Source organism: Perissodus microlepis, chromosome 11 (genome assembly GCF_051167445.1).
Source record: "Perissodus microlepis isolate ML-2025 ecotype Zambia chromosome 11, ASM5116744v1, whole genome shotgun sequence".
NCBI classification, from domain to species: Eukaryota; Metazoa; Chordata; class Actinopteri; order Cichliformes; family Cichlidae; genus Perissodus; species Perissodus microlepis.
In genome coordinates this window covers 35,865,388-35,878,810 of record NC_140471.1, presented here as the reverse complement: position 1 = coordinate 35,878,810, position 13,423 = coordinate 35,865,388, and the positions used below count along the sequence as shown (strand labels likewise).

General features: G+C 43.8%; 1 protein-coding gene across 2 annotated transcripts; it reads left to right on the top strand.

Moving 5' to 3' along the window:
- The first annotated feature begins 54 nt into the window (after positions 1 to 54).
- On the top strand, positions 55 to 11,576 carry dcst1 (DC-STAMP domain containing 1). Of its 2 annotated transcripts, XM_084944519.1 has the most exons (16): positions 55 to 160; positions 268 to 393; positions 788 to 862; positions 944 to 1,072; positions 2,156 to 2,295; positions 2,412 to 2,580; positions 2,786 to 2,929; positions 3,586 to 3,707; positions 3,794 to 3,948; positions 4,022 to 4,121; positions 4,202 to 4,297; positions 6,521 to 6,647; positions 7,164 to 7,280; positions 7,666 to 7,808; positions 9,949 to 10,047; positions 10,329 to 11,576. In XM_084944519.1, exons 1-16 carry the CDS (start codon positions 130 to 132, stop codon positions 10,425 to 10,427), a joined length of 1,872 nt encoding a protein of 623 aa, XP_084800645.1. In that variant the 5' UTR covers positions 55 to 129; the 3' UTR covers positions 10,428 to 11,576. The 2 variants fall into 2 exon arrangements, with proteins under 2 accessions (XP_084800645.1, XP_084800646.1); XM_084944520.1 differs by lacking the exons at positions 9,949 to 10,047; positions 10,329 to 11,576 and adding an exon at positions 8,053 to 9,916.
- The last annotated feature ends 1,847 nt before the right edge of the window (positions 11,577 to 13,423 follow it).

The window sequence follows — 13,423 nt, the reverse complement described above, 5'->3', positions numbered from 1 at the left end:
TGCGTCACCTGGAAACCAGAGACACATCACGTGACAGGCCGAAGCTAACAGAAGCTCCAACAGTCAAACGACGACACGTTTGTAAGCGGTGTGCGCTTGAATGCAGGTTAGAGGAGCGATTTGTGGTGAATGATGGCTGACACCGGGACACGTCACAGCTGTGAGTTCACCCACAACAACTCAAAACTCAGGTGGTGGAGCTGATCAGCCCCGAGGCTGCCAGCCGACGGTCAAAACCTGTTTCCAGGTGTTTGTGCTTCCTTACAGCGGCGCACAGGTGCGTTCAGACCATCCTGCCTCCAGTTGTCCATCGGTTCCTCTTCAGCCAATCAGAGGAGTTGCCGGTGGCTCGCCCGCTCTTCAGGGCGCTGTTTGGAGTAGCGACCGGCACAGGTAACACCTCCAGCGACACACCTGGGCGGTTCATCTCTGAGCTTCAATCCTCACATGTTGGAAACCAGCGCGGGCATCAGAGCTAAAAGACGCCGCAGAGCTGCGCTCATTTTGGGGCCGCTCGGAGGAAACAGGAGCGGCACGAGCGCACAGAATCAGCCTCTCATTAAATAATTTCATTCATTGTAATATGCTAGCTGATGTTATTATGACTTAGTCACATTGTTGTTGTCTTTATTTTTAATATTGTGTTATTTTATCATTTGTTACTATAAATATAACGAATGCAAAGCTCTTCTTTTACTTTCCAGCTGTTTTTATTATTATTCTGAAAGGTTGTTAGAAAAAAGCCGATGTGATGTTTGACTCCTGTTGTTGTTCGTCTGACCATCAGTCTTGTTCCTGGGCATTGCCCACAACCTCCCGCTGACCTTTGACCTGAAGGTGGCAGTAGGATGTTTGTTTGTTGGTGAGGCGAGGTCGCACACTCACATCTGTTCTTTGAAACACGTTTGAAACACGTGGAGATCTGACCGAGTGTGTGTTTCAGCTGTGTGTCTCGCAGGCGGACTCCTGTCTTCGTCCTTCAGGTGTTCGGTCCTCCTCGTGTTTCCCAGCATGCTCGGCTCCCGTGGCCGCTCCTACCTGATCCTGCTGACCCTGTCTGTGCTGTACGCAGGTAAACAGACGCATACAGACCTGTGCAGAGTGTGCACACGGCTCACAGTGTGGCCGTCACGGTCAGTGCCGTCATCTTTTTCATGGAGTCGTATCAGAAACGTTCTCGTGTCCAGTGAGTCCAAAGTTTCATGAATCTGCAGGAATCAGCACATATTTGGCTTTTTAACTGAAATAACAAAAATAATGAGCTCAGAAGGAGATGGAGGGAGGATCCACTCCTCTCGTCTGTACCTGTGAAAGCACAGATGTCCAAACTGTCTTCGGTCTGCTCCCCTCGCTCGTGTGTTTGGTGAGAATCCCTGAAACCAAATCATTGATGCATCATTTAGAAAAAAACATAAAACTTTTCTACAACCTCCACTGTTTCATGTCAGCAAAATATTGATCAGCAGGACAGATTTAATAACACTTTATCAGCAAACATTAAACACTGTTAAAAACAAAGTGCAGCAATCAAACCAGCAGAGGTCAGTGCTGTCTAAAGTCACACAGACCTGCTCCCGCGTGACTTTGGGATAGGCTGATATACTGATCAGTGTTAAAGAGTTCAGACAACACCAACAGCAACAATCCATGTGTGCGTCGTCCCGAGGGCTCAGGCTGAGGCCGGCTGCACTTCCTTTTGGTTCATGAAGACGTTTCGCTTCAGGCATCTTCAGTTTTAAAAATGAGAAGCTTCTTTGTTGAGAGGTGAAATGTTTCATCCTCATGAACCAAAAACCTTCATTTCGACCACTTAGGATGAATGAATACTAAATACATATGAATGAATGAAATTAATTTGACAACAGCTACAATGTCAAAGACTACAAAGACCTCTCATGTGATGGAGTGACATAAAAGCGAGTGTTGGAACGTGTTTCAAGAGTCTGAGTCGTCCAACATTAAAGTGCACTGAGACAGTCAGACATACTGGGTCCACAGGCCTCACTGGACCCAGTATGTCTGTGGCTGATTAAATCTTTTACTAAATACATAATACAACATGCAGATACGATTGGTTACCTCAGCGGCTGAATGGGTCTGATTAACATGTCTTCAGGTGAGTTTTGTGTCATGTGATGCTGCGTCCCGTCTGCAGGCCCAGTTTCAAACATCCAGCGTAATGTGGAGGCCGCCGCTGTGTCTGTGAGCTGCAACCTGGACCTGCAGGTCCGTCACAGCAAGCTACTGTGGAGAGAAGCCATCAAGCCATTTTTGATCATCACACAGGAGCTCATGGTGAGAGGAATATGTTTCAAAGCTCCTCTAGTTTAACATAATAATAATTATCAACCTACCTACTGCCATGAACATGAAGCTGAAGGGCCTCAGATCATCTTTTGCTTCTCTTCCAGGATGATAAAGAAGGTTTTGAGTTGGAGGCTTTAAATGTCAGCAAGAAGTTTCAGGACATCAGAGACGAGATGGTCCTTCAGTACGGATACGACCGATTCGAAACTAAACAAGGCGGCGGTAACAGCACCCAGGAGGAGTTCACCGCCAAGACCCTAAAGCAGTGCGACAGTAAGTCAGAAACACCAGACGTGAACTTCAAAGGTTTCAGGCAGGAAACACGATACAGAAGGAAACTGTTGATCATCATCCTCGTGTCACAAATACGAGAAAACAATCGCTTTAAATGTCGTCACTAATGTGATTCAAAATGATTTCACACCTGCTTCACAAACGTCATTTAAAGACGAGAACTGGTGCGTGGTTTGATCCCCAGGTGTGGTGGCTCAGGGCGTGCAGCGGTGCGTCGATTGGTTCGCCAACAGGTGGACGGCGTGTTTGGAGGCGGTCCCCGTCCCCGTCATCAACTACATCCTCTGCATTTCAATGAAGTTTCACTTCCTGTGTGACATCATGAAAGGTAAAAGGTTATACGTACCACGGCGTTATGAAATATCCACATCCAGCTGACCCCGCGGTCTCTACTCTTCCCAGTCAGACATTTCTAACTCACAAATATCAGCATCAGAATACATTTAAACTGTCACCAGAAAGTCTTTGCTGTAAAAAATAAAACTGAAATTGGGCTCCGGCGCTTTGGTGTAATACCACTTTGAGCCACAAGGTGACACTGAGTTTAGCATCCAATCACAACACGGCATGACAACGCTATTATTGTTAGCTTGGTGCTAGTTTGACATTTGTACAGAATTCACATTAAAGTAATATTTAGCGACTTGTTCTGGGAGCTCGAAGAGTAAAAACGAGCAGTTATATTTTTAAATATTAAAAAAAGGACTACACTAAACCTTTCTGGTAAACGCTGCCATCTTGTGGTGGAAGTTTTTATTAAATTTAGCTAAAGGTTTTGCAAAAAGCACCTTTAAATTTGAAGGTGTGCAAACATTAGCTTCAGTGTTCTGAGCGGTATATCGTACTCAAGTGTCCTCAAACGTAAACGGCAGATTATTTTTGAGTTATTATTTCAGGGTTGATAATCTTGGTGTTTTGGTGACTCTTCTGTGGTACTGAAAAGGCAGCTGCTGTGATCTTTAGTTCTTCTCCTCCTCCCGTCAGTCATGACTCCGTGGTGCAGGGACAACATTCCCGTGGAGGGAAACTTTGGTCAACTCTTCGACCGGCTGAATGTTTCCGTTGACCTGCTGTCCAGAGAGTTCAGCACCGAGCTCACCGTAGAGGTCAGACCTGCACCGCCGGTCCTCCAGCACCACCCACAGGACGAACCCAGAGTCGGCTGAAATGTAACCTGCGTGTCGTCTCACAGGAGGAGGAGCAGCCGGCGCTGAGCGAAGCTCTGCTGGACCAACAGTTCACCAACGCTGTCAAAACATCCTTCCAGAAACTGACATCAACGACGGGACGGGTGCTGAACATCCTGCAGATGCTCCTCTCCTTAACCTTCATCACCATCTTCACCCAGTAAGAGTCTCACCTTCACCTTCATCCCGTTAAGATTCACACCTTTATCTCCATCTTCTTTTCTCCTCTGCAGGGCGTTTGGGTACCTCGGGCAGTACAAGAGGGACATTTGTTTCGACAACGTCTACATCACCACCTACTTCAGACAGATCGATGCCCGCAGACGGAAAGCGGTATCATTCTCATCCTCATCATCCTCACTTCAGTACAGTCCACGGTCTGACCGTCCTGTCCTCTCCTGTGCTGCGTTTAGGGGAAGCGCTGTCTGCTGCCTCTGAGGAAATCTGAGAAAAACAAGCTGATCAACCCCTGCAGTCTGAAAATTTACCCCGAAGAGGTCAAACAAGTGGTGCGTTCAAGAGCAGTAACTCTGGCAGTATTTATTTATGTAACCTAGAGTGTTTCACAAAGTGCTTTACAGGAAATAATCCACTATAATAGCAGCAGTGACGCCGACTCCTCAGTTCTTTTCACTCACCTAAAAATCAGCAGATTTGTTAAAGGATCATTACCCTAAATACCACTTTTCCATCTTTTTAAGTTTAAGTTATTTTTATAAATAACGTGTTTAGACGTGGTCCAATCAGAGTGCAGCACTCTCACACACAGGTATGCTGCAATAGCAGATTTCTGTCCCGTTATTGGACCTTTAGGCAACTATATGGAGATTTCTGTACAGTTCCTTAAATTCAAGGTGCAATTTCAGGACACAGTCTGTGTTCAGCCAAATACACCCAGAAAAAGGTATAATACACATTTTACTGTTTTTATAACCGATTATCACAGTTTCCCAGTTTAGTTTAATAAAGATAAAAAAGTATTTGAGGTTGTGACTTTGAACCTTGTCCCCGGGCCTGGCAGGTTTTTCATTTACATGCAAAAGTTTGAGCAACCTTGTTCATAGTCATCATTTTCCTGTATAAATCGTTGGTTGTTACAATAAAAAATGTCAGTTAAATATATCATATAGGAGACGCACACAGTGATATTTGAGAAGTGAAATGAAGTTTATTGGATTTACAGAAAGTGTGCAAGAATTGTTTAAACAAAATCAGGCAGATGAATAAATTTGGGAACCACAAAAAAAGAAATGAAATGAATATTTAGCAGATCCGCCTTTTGCAGAAATTCCAGCCTCTAAACGCTTCCTGTAGGTTCCAATGAGAGTCTGGATTGTGGTTGAAGGTATTTTGGACCATTCCTCTAGAAAACATCTCTAGTTCATTCAGGTTTGATGGCTTCCGAGCATCAACAGCTCTCTTTAACTCACACCACAGGTTTTCAATAATATTCAGGTCTGGGCTGAGATGAACGTTGTACTTGTTCCTCTGCATGAATGCCTCAGTGGATTTTGAGCAGTGTTTTGGGTCGTTGTCTTGTTGAAAGATCCAGCCCCGGCGCAGCTTCAGCTTTGTCACTGATTCTCCAGAATCTGCTGATACTGAGTGGAATCCATGTGTCCCTCAACTTTGACAGGATTCCCAGTCCCTGCACTGGCCACACAGCCCACAGCATGATGGAACCAGCACCATATTTTACTGTAGGCAGCAGGTGTTTTTCTTGGAATGCTGTGTTCTTTTCCCTCCATGCATAACGCCCCAGAATGAAGCTGGTTTGTCCAAATGTGCTTCAGCAAACCTCAAGCGTCTCTGTTTGTGCTGTGGGTGGAGCAAAGGCTTCCTCTGCATCACTCTCACATACAGCATCTCCTTGTGTAAAGTGCGCCGAATGGTTGAACGATGCACAGCGACTCCATCTGCTGCGAGATGATGTTGCAGGTCTTTGGTGCTGGTCTGTGGGTCGACTCTGACTGTTCTCACCGTCGCTTCTGTCTATCTGAGATGTTTCTTGGTCTGACACTTCGAGCCTTAACTTGAACTGAGCCTGTGGTCTTTCATTGTCTCAATATGTTCCTGTGGAAACAGACGGCTTAAATCCCTGAGACAGCTTTCTGTGTCCTTCCCCTAAACCATGATGCTGAACAGTCTTTGTCTTCAGGTCATTTGAGAGTTGTTTTGAGACCCCCATGTTGCTACTCTTCAGAGAAAATTAAAAGAGGAGGGAAACGTACAATTGACCCTCTTAAATCCTCTTTCTCATTATTGGATTCACCTGTGTATGTAGGTCAGGGGTCACTGAGGTTAACGAGCCAATTTAAGTTCCAATAATTAGTTCTGAAGGTTTGGAATCAATAAAATAACAACAGTGCCCAAATTTATGCAGCTGCCTGATTTTGTTTAAACAATTATTGCACATTTTCTGTAAATCCAATAAACTTCATTTCACTTCTCAAATATCACTGTGTGTGTCTCCTATATGATATATTTAACTGACAGTTTTTATTGTACCAACCAACGATTTATACAGGAAAATAATGACTATGAACAAGGTTGTCCAAACTTTAGCATCCCACTGTAGCTGCAGAATTTCCAGTCTTACTGCTGCTTTGCACCACTTCCTGTTTCAACCCCTCATTAACCCCACCTTTCACTCCCCACCTGTCTGTCTGTAGCAGAGCTCAGAGCCAAGACAGCAGACTAAAGTTAGTGTGTGTGTGTGTGTGTGTTGGCAGATGTCAGGTGTGTTTCAGGTGCTGACGGTCTTCCTGCTGTCTGTTGTCCTGCTGACCGTCGACTTCTCGCTGTCCCACGTGCTGGACATCATCAGTAGACACACCCTCACCCATTTCAACATCACCAGTAAACACACACACACACACACACACACACACCACTCTCCAGTCTTAAATCCCACACATGGGTCACCTGTGTGCAGGGCAGGTGATTTGACCATCAGCTGTGATTTATCTCATGTTTGGAGCTGCTGGGGGTCATTTCGATGTCCTGCTGAAGGACCAGCAGGATGACTGGAGTGAAAGAGGTTTAAAACCTGTATTAAGTAAAACTTCATATAAGTGGAGCTGATATCAACACTTGTGCTTGAAACTCTGTGAAACACATAAACTGGACAGGATATATTCTGTTTTCGCCGTGCGTCAGGTTGGCGATCTGGACCTCTCGTCCCGTGGTAGCTCCAGCTCCCCCGCGACCCATAAATAATAAATATTTTATTTAACCTTTATTTATACAGGTAGTCCCATAATAAATGTTACTCTGCTCTTATCTCATGTGTTTAGGATTATTTAAAGAAATGCTGCAGATTGAACTCGCTGACTGCAGGGAGTTTCACTTTGTGACTCCGCCCCTTCTCTGCAGGTAGTCACCAGGTGGACATCAGAGTGGGAGGGGACACCATGATGGCCCGCCTCCTGAGGACGACAATTTCAGCCTTCAACAGCTCGTCCACCCTCAATATCCAAAGTGATAACCAGGGTGGGTCATAGGTTAAAGGTCACACAGGATTTGTTTAGCATGTATTCAAATTCACCAGATCATTAAACAACCAGAGAATCAGGCCTAAAAGATGACCACCAGAGGGCAGTATACAGTACTGTTACATAGGCATCGTCCTGACAGCACATTTTAATGACTCCGATTTTCATGTTTAATTGATGAACACAGGCACTAATTAAATCAGACTGATTTTACTACGTGTCCATGTGTGTGTCAGTTACATCTCTGACACGGGAGTAAATGTTCACGTTTGCTTTGTTGGACGCTGAAAGTTTCAGCCTCCACTGCCGAACTTTTGATGACAGCGCAGTTTGTCTCAAACTACACACAAAAGTGTCCCACACCTCTTCCTCTCCCCCCTCAGAGTGCATGTCCCCCCCCTCCACCCTCTCTGCTGAGGTCTATGTGAGATGTGTCTGTTGTGTCCTGCTGGTGGCGCTGTTCAGCTGCCTTCAGGTTTACACCAACCGGCTCCGACATGTCATTGCTGCCTTCTACAACTCCAAGGTGAGCACACACACGCACACACGCACACACACACACGCACACGCACACACACACACACACTTTTGCTTGTGGAATAAAATAAAGTAAAACATTGTCTGCAAGCAAACATATGAAATGATGAATATTTTCAGTGTTGGGGTTGTATGATACTAACATGCTAATTTTTATAATACAAATTAATGTGGGCACAGTAACACAGTAGGACTTAAACACCGAGTAAACAAGTGGCTCTGCGATGTTACAGTTTACACGTTCACCTAACATGAAAAAGGATCGAGACCAGAAGTAGCTGTAATATCTCCTGAGGACATCCAGCACCAGCTCCTGTTTCTCCCTCCAAGTGAGAAAACACTTGATTCATGCAACTTTTTTACCTTTATTGGATTACGGTGACCTGCTTTTTATGAATGCACCTGCCCACCGCCTAAGAGGTTGGAAACTGTGTACCATTGTGCTTCATGTTTTATTACTGGCTATGGAAATCCACCTTTTGCATATTCACAGACTCTCCCACTGGTTGATCTTTACCTATAAATCTCTGCTTGGGCTGGTTCCCTCTTATCTGTGTGTCTATATGTGTAAAAAACAACCAATACAGCCTGCGTTCTCACAATATCATACAAATGATTGTCCCAAAAATCAGAACAGAATTGGAGAAAAAGGCTTTTAAATACGCCGCCCCTGCTTCCTGGAATCATCTGCAGGAGGAACTGAAATGATCAGAGCTGGTTCCCTCGGGGGAGTTTAAGTCCGTCTTAAAGGAGAATAACTCTTTTACTCAGTGTGATGGTTTTTAATGTCGCTCTTAATTCGATCTGTTATTGTATATTTTTCACATGTTCGTACAGGATGTTGTATTTGTTTTAAATGTTATACACTTGTGTGATACGTGTATCTTTAAGGTCTCTCTTGGAAATGAGTTTTTTTTTACCAGGATAAATAAAGGACTGAAAATGTCATCTGCATACAGAGACACTAAATGAGAACAAAACTGATGTTGCATCTCTGATTTGTGTAAAATCAGAAGTTTGTGTGTCGTTAATATTTCGAGTTCTCTGTGTTTCGGTGATCGTTCAGCTCAGACTTCAGTGAATATCAAAGCGTTTCCTTCGTGTGTGTGTGTGTGTGTGTGTGTGTGTGTGTGTGTGTGTGTGTGTCCATTTCCTCATGGCGGTGTTTGTTGTGTTTGGTCACGACTGATCACAAACAGACAAACAGAGATTCGGATGGAGCGCGTGCAGCGGCCGGGTCGCTGTGCTGTCTGTAGCGACAATAGCAGAAAACAAAGAAACATGAAACGAGTCTTTGTCTTGGTTTGAGCGCACGCCGTGATGTCACTTCCTCTCCTGAACTGATGAAGAAGTAAACCGCTCAAACTCATTAGCGCGCACGCTCTGTTTAAACCCTGGGAGATGCTGCAAATCTGATCTGAGAGCAGATTAGCGTAAGAGCCTTACAGCTGAGCTGACTGTGGCCGAGAGACATTCAGATAGAGAGAGCGAGCGAGGCTGCGAATGAATGAGCTTCAGGTGCACACGTGTTCTGCACATTCACACTCAGCACTTTGCAGTCCAGCATCAGCTGCTGCTGCTGACACGTTCACACGGAGGATCAGAGAGTACTCGGATACAGCCGTGATCGAGACGTTCCTTTATCCTCAAACTTGATTTAAATCTGCTCCATCCAGGTCGTTTCCTCAGGAAGCTTCCAGAGTCCTGCAGCTCTGGTTCTGACCTCGAACCTGTGCCGACAGCAGCTCTAACAGGAGAACAGCTTTGTGTTATATTTTTACATAAGTGTAAACATGTGAACATTATATACGGATGAGATCAGGTGACAGTCATTTTAATGCAACACTGGCAAGAAAACATCGCTTTAAACTAAATCAGTGACATAATAATAATGTGTGTAGTTGCACATACAGAGAATATATCATGTTTCTGCTGCAGAGCATCACTCACCTGGGCACACAGTCAGCACCAGGTGATGAAGAGCAGGCCGGTCCCGAGTTAAACTTCTCTCAGCTTTGATCCAAGCGACTGAATCGCTTTTTAGATTTCAGGTCTTCAGACAGAAATATGAAGCATCTAAAGACTTTCCATGCATGTAAAACAAAACGTCGTCTCTGTCTGTGTGTCAGAGGGAGAAGACGAGGATCTTGTTCCTTTACAACCTGCACGTTCACGGCCGGATTTCCAGCAGCGGCAGGAAACGCATCATCAGCCGTGGACAGAGGACGGTGAGTGGCTTTCTGGTTAACATCCCGCTTCCTGCCTGTAGAACCACGTTTCTCGGAAGTCTGCTCTCAGAGGAGTTTTTCACTGGGACATAAAACATCAGTCAAATCTGATTCGACACATTGCTTAAACTTTACCGATTTTTGACTCAACATAAAGTTTTAAAAATGTTTTCTTGTCCTGGAGGTTTCACCTCTGCAGCTGCAAAGTTCTCACACAGACTGCAGTTCTGGATTCTTTGTGCTACGTCTCCGTGTGTTCACGTCTCCTCTGCTGCCTTCAGGTGTTCCAGCGCCTCCTCAGGTGGGGGCACTGCCTTTGCTGGCATCATCACGGAGAGGAAGCGTCCAGCTCCGAGAAGACGCACTACGCCAGCGGTTAGAGGAGAGAGAGGAAGCTCCACCTGGATGAAGAAGAAGTCGTCCAGTTTTTTGTGGCAGACTCGAGGTTCAGGCAATAAAAACACATTCAGTTCAAACTGGACTGAAGCTCGTTTTATGTTTTAGTATGAGAGTGAGAGTGGATTTGACTCTGTGTGAGAGGTTTCTCTGAGCTGCTTACTGTTTGCATTTATTGCAAACTTTATTTTTCTGCATCAGCCTGAATAGCTGCATCCTGCTACCGTGGTAACCCACTGCTGAATGTATCCGTCTCCCATTAAACCCTGTGAAACCATCAGTGTGGTCAAAGTGAGCCGACGGAACAATCAGTCATTAACTAAACTGTACAGTCAGTACATTTGATATACAGCACTGTGTGTGATCACATGATCCGATTACTCGCCGTATGTACAGAGGAGTTATGTAAGCAGCTGATCCTCTGCAGCGGCAGCAGCATGTGCCGCGTTCGCTCAGATTCAATCTGACTCTGGGTCAGTTTACAGCGGTGCTCCTCTGAGGCGCTCCCTGATCTGTTTCTGACCCCAGTGACTCATAATCCTCCTGAACACACTAATTATTCAGCTCCATGTGGACCACAGGAACACCAGTAACGCTGCTTTTAAACTCACATTAGTCCTTCAAACAGACATGGCTGTCATGTTCTCTTTTTCATGAAGCAGATTAGAAAAGAAAATAAGAAAGAGATACCACACGCTCCTCTTTCCTCTCTCCTCTGGCTGCAGCAAAACAAAAAAAGTCATTTCAGTTACCTGAAAGAGTAAACTAGACAAACGCAAACATGTCTGTGAGCTTAAGAGTCTTTGGTTTTTTGTTCTGGTGTCTGTAGGTAGCATCAACCTGCCGAGAACTGCAGATGAAACCAGTCTTCTCCCGTAGTTTAAACAGAGAGCAGACTCTCAGCCACCTCCTCTGACTCCTACGGGGTAATGCTCATGTTTGCATTAAACGATAAAGCACCTCGAGGCAACTGTTGTTGCTCCTCAGGTCAGCCAACATGCCCCAGGCATGTAGGAGACATCCAGGAGGTATGCTACAAGATGCTGAACCAGACCAACAGGCTCAACACCACAACACCCTTCTATGAAGCTCCTTCGGTTGGAGGGATGCTTAAAACAAAACAAAAGAATTAAAATTAAAGCAAAATAAATCTGTGTGATTTTGTGAAAGCTCCAACATATTTCCACACTGTTGGAGGACTCTAATATGTTTGCATGTCTTTGCTTGAATGGTTAATAATACAGCCTGGTTCAACCTGTGGACGTCTGGTCACATCAAACAGGTGACAGGAAGGGTTCAAATCCACTGAAGAGTTATCATCTGTGTGTGTTGGTGTGTCTTTATTTTATTTTTTAACTTTGTATGCATGTTTTGGGAGGTTTATTTTTCACCGTCTTACTTTACTGCCTGCCTTCGTTCCCACCAGAGATGGGCAGTAACGCTTGTAACACGTTACTGTAATCCGATTACTTTTTTCAAGTAACGAGTAAAGTAAGGGATTACTATTGCAAAAACGGTAATTAGATTACCGTTACTTTCCCGTAGGAACGCTGCGTTACTGCGTTACTAAAACCGTGATTTTTTTGTGAGAATGTCTCATGACAGTGACGTAAGCGAGTGCGACGTTCGTGACAACAGCTGTGTGCAGATCAACAGTGGATCATATATCGAGTGCGGGAGAGAGTATGAGCGTGCAGCGTTTAAAGCGTGGAAGTACTGACCTTACTTTGAGTTTGATTCCATAAAAAGTGACAAGAAAAGAAGAAGAAAACTTCTTTTTACAGCGAAAAAAACCCCTAAACTTCTGAGCAAGCACCGAGTAGCTACGACGTAATGGGAAATTCACAGAGTGTAGCACTCTCATGTGATGCGACGAGCCAATAATCACTCTCGATGTTAGTCCGCTGTAAAACTTTAATGTGTACTCCAGCACACGACAAAACACACTGCTCGCACCGGAAGAACAAAACTCCCCCCACCATACTATTCCGGTTGGACTAGTCCCCCACAGTTATGGCAGGTCTGCACAAACAAATATTGCTTGGTGATCATTTAACCAATGATCTACACAGAGAAACTCTTCAACTGACCGCTGCGGCACACCTGCACCAGGGTAAACCTCCGCCTGCCCCACTCCTGCTTTACAGGTGAAAATAGAGCAACAGGACCGCTGAGTCTTTGACTTTATTTATTTTCTGCTGTGTTTTACTTGCATCTATTTGAAAGACTGAGTGTAAACACAAAAACAAATTATTTTATGTGCAGAAAATAGGTTTAAATGTTAAACACATTTTTTCCAGTCAGTGAATGTTGCATATAATAAAATTTTTGCTTGATGCATAAAGTTAAAAGATTAAAAATAATAATACAACTTTTAAAAAGAGACTTTTCCATTTGATTACATTTTGTATGATGGATTATGCAGAAAAAGTAGAATTGGGCCGAAAGATCTATCACTTTATCACCTGTTCAGGTTGTAAATTGTGTTTTTAAAAAGTAACTAAGTAACTAAGTGATTAATTACTTTTGAAAATAAGTAATCAGTAAAGTAACGGGATTACTTTTTTGGGGAAGTATTGTATTATTTATTTTATTTTATCTTGCTCATTAAAACAAGGTAAAAAATTCTTTAAAAATAATTGTCATTATTTCGATTATTTAATCTGAATCTATTTATTTTAAAAAAGGCAATAAATAAAAGTACAAACCCAGCACTTTTCCAGTTAATGCTAAATCATTTTCTCTCCAATTTTGGCACAAAAATGCAGAAAAAAATGAATGTTGTGAATTTAATAAATTTGAATGTTAAGCATTTGATAAGAAATACTACAATTTCCTCATCAAAAGCTAAATCGTTTATAAAACAGCTAGCATTTTGTAGTAATTATAATAATAATCTTTAAAATAGCTACAACACGTACATAAAGGTTTACGCTGTTTTATTTTGAAGGGTCTCTCGCTGTGTTTCCTGTCTCCTCGG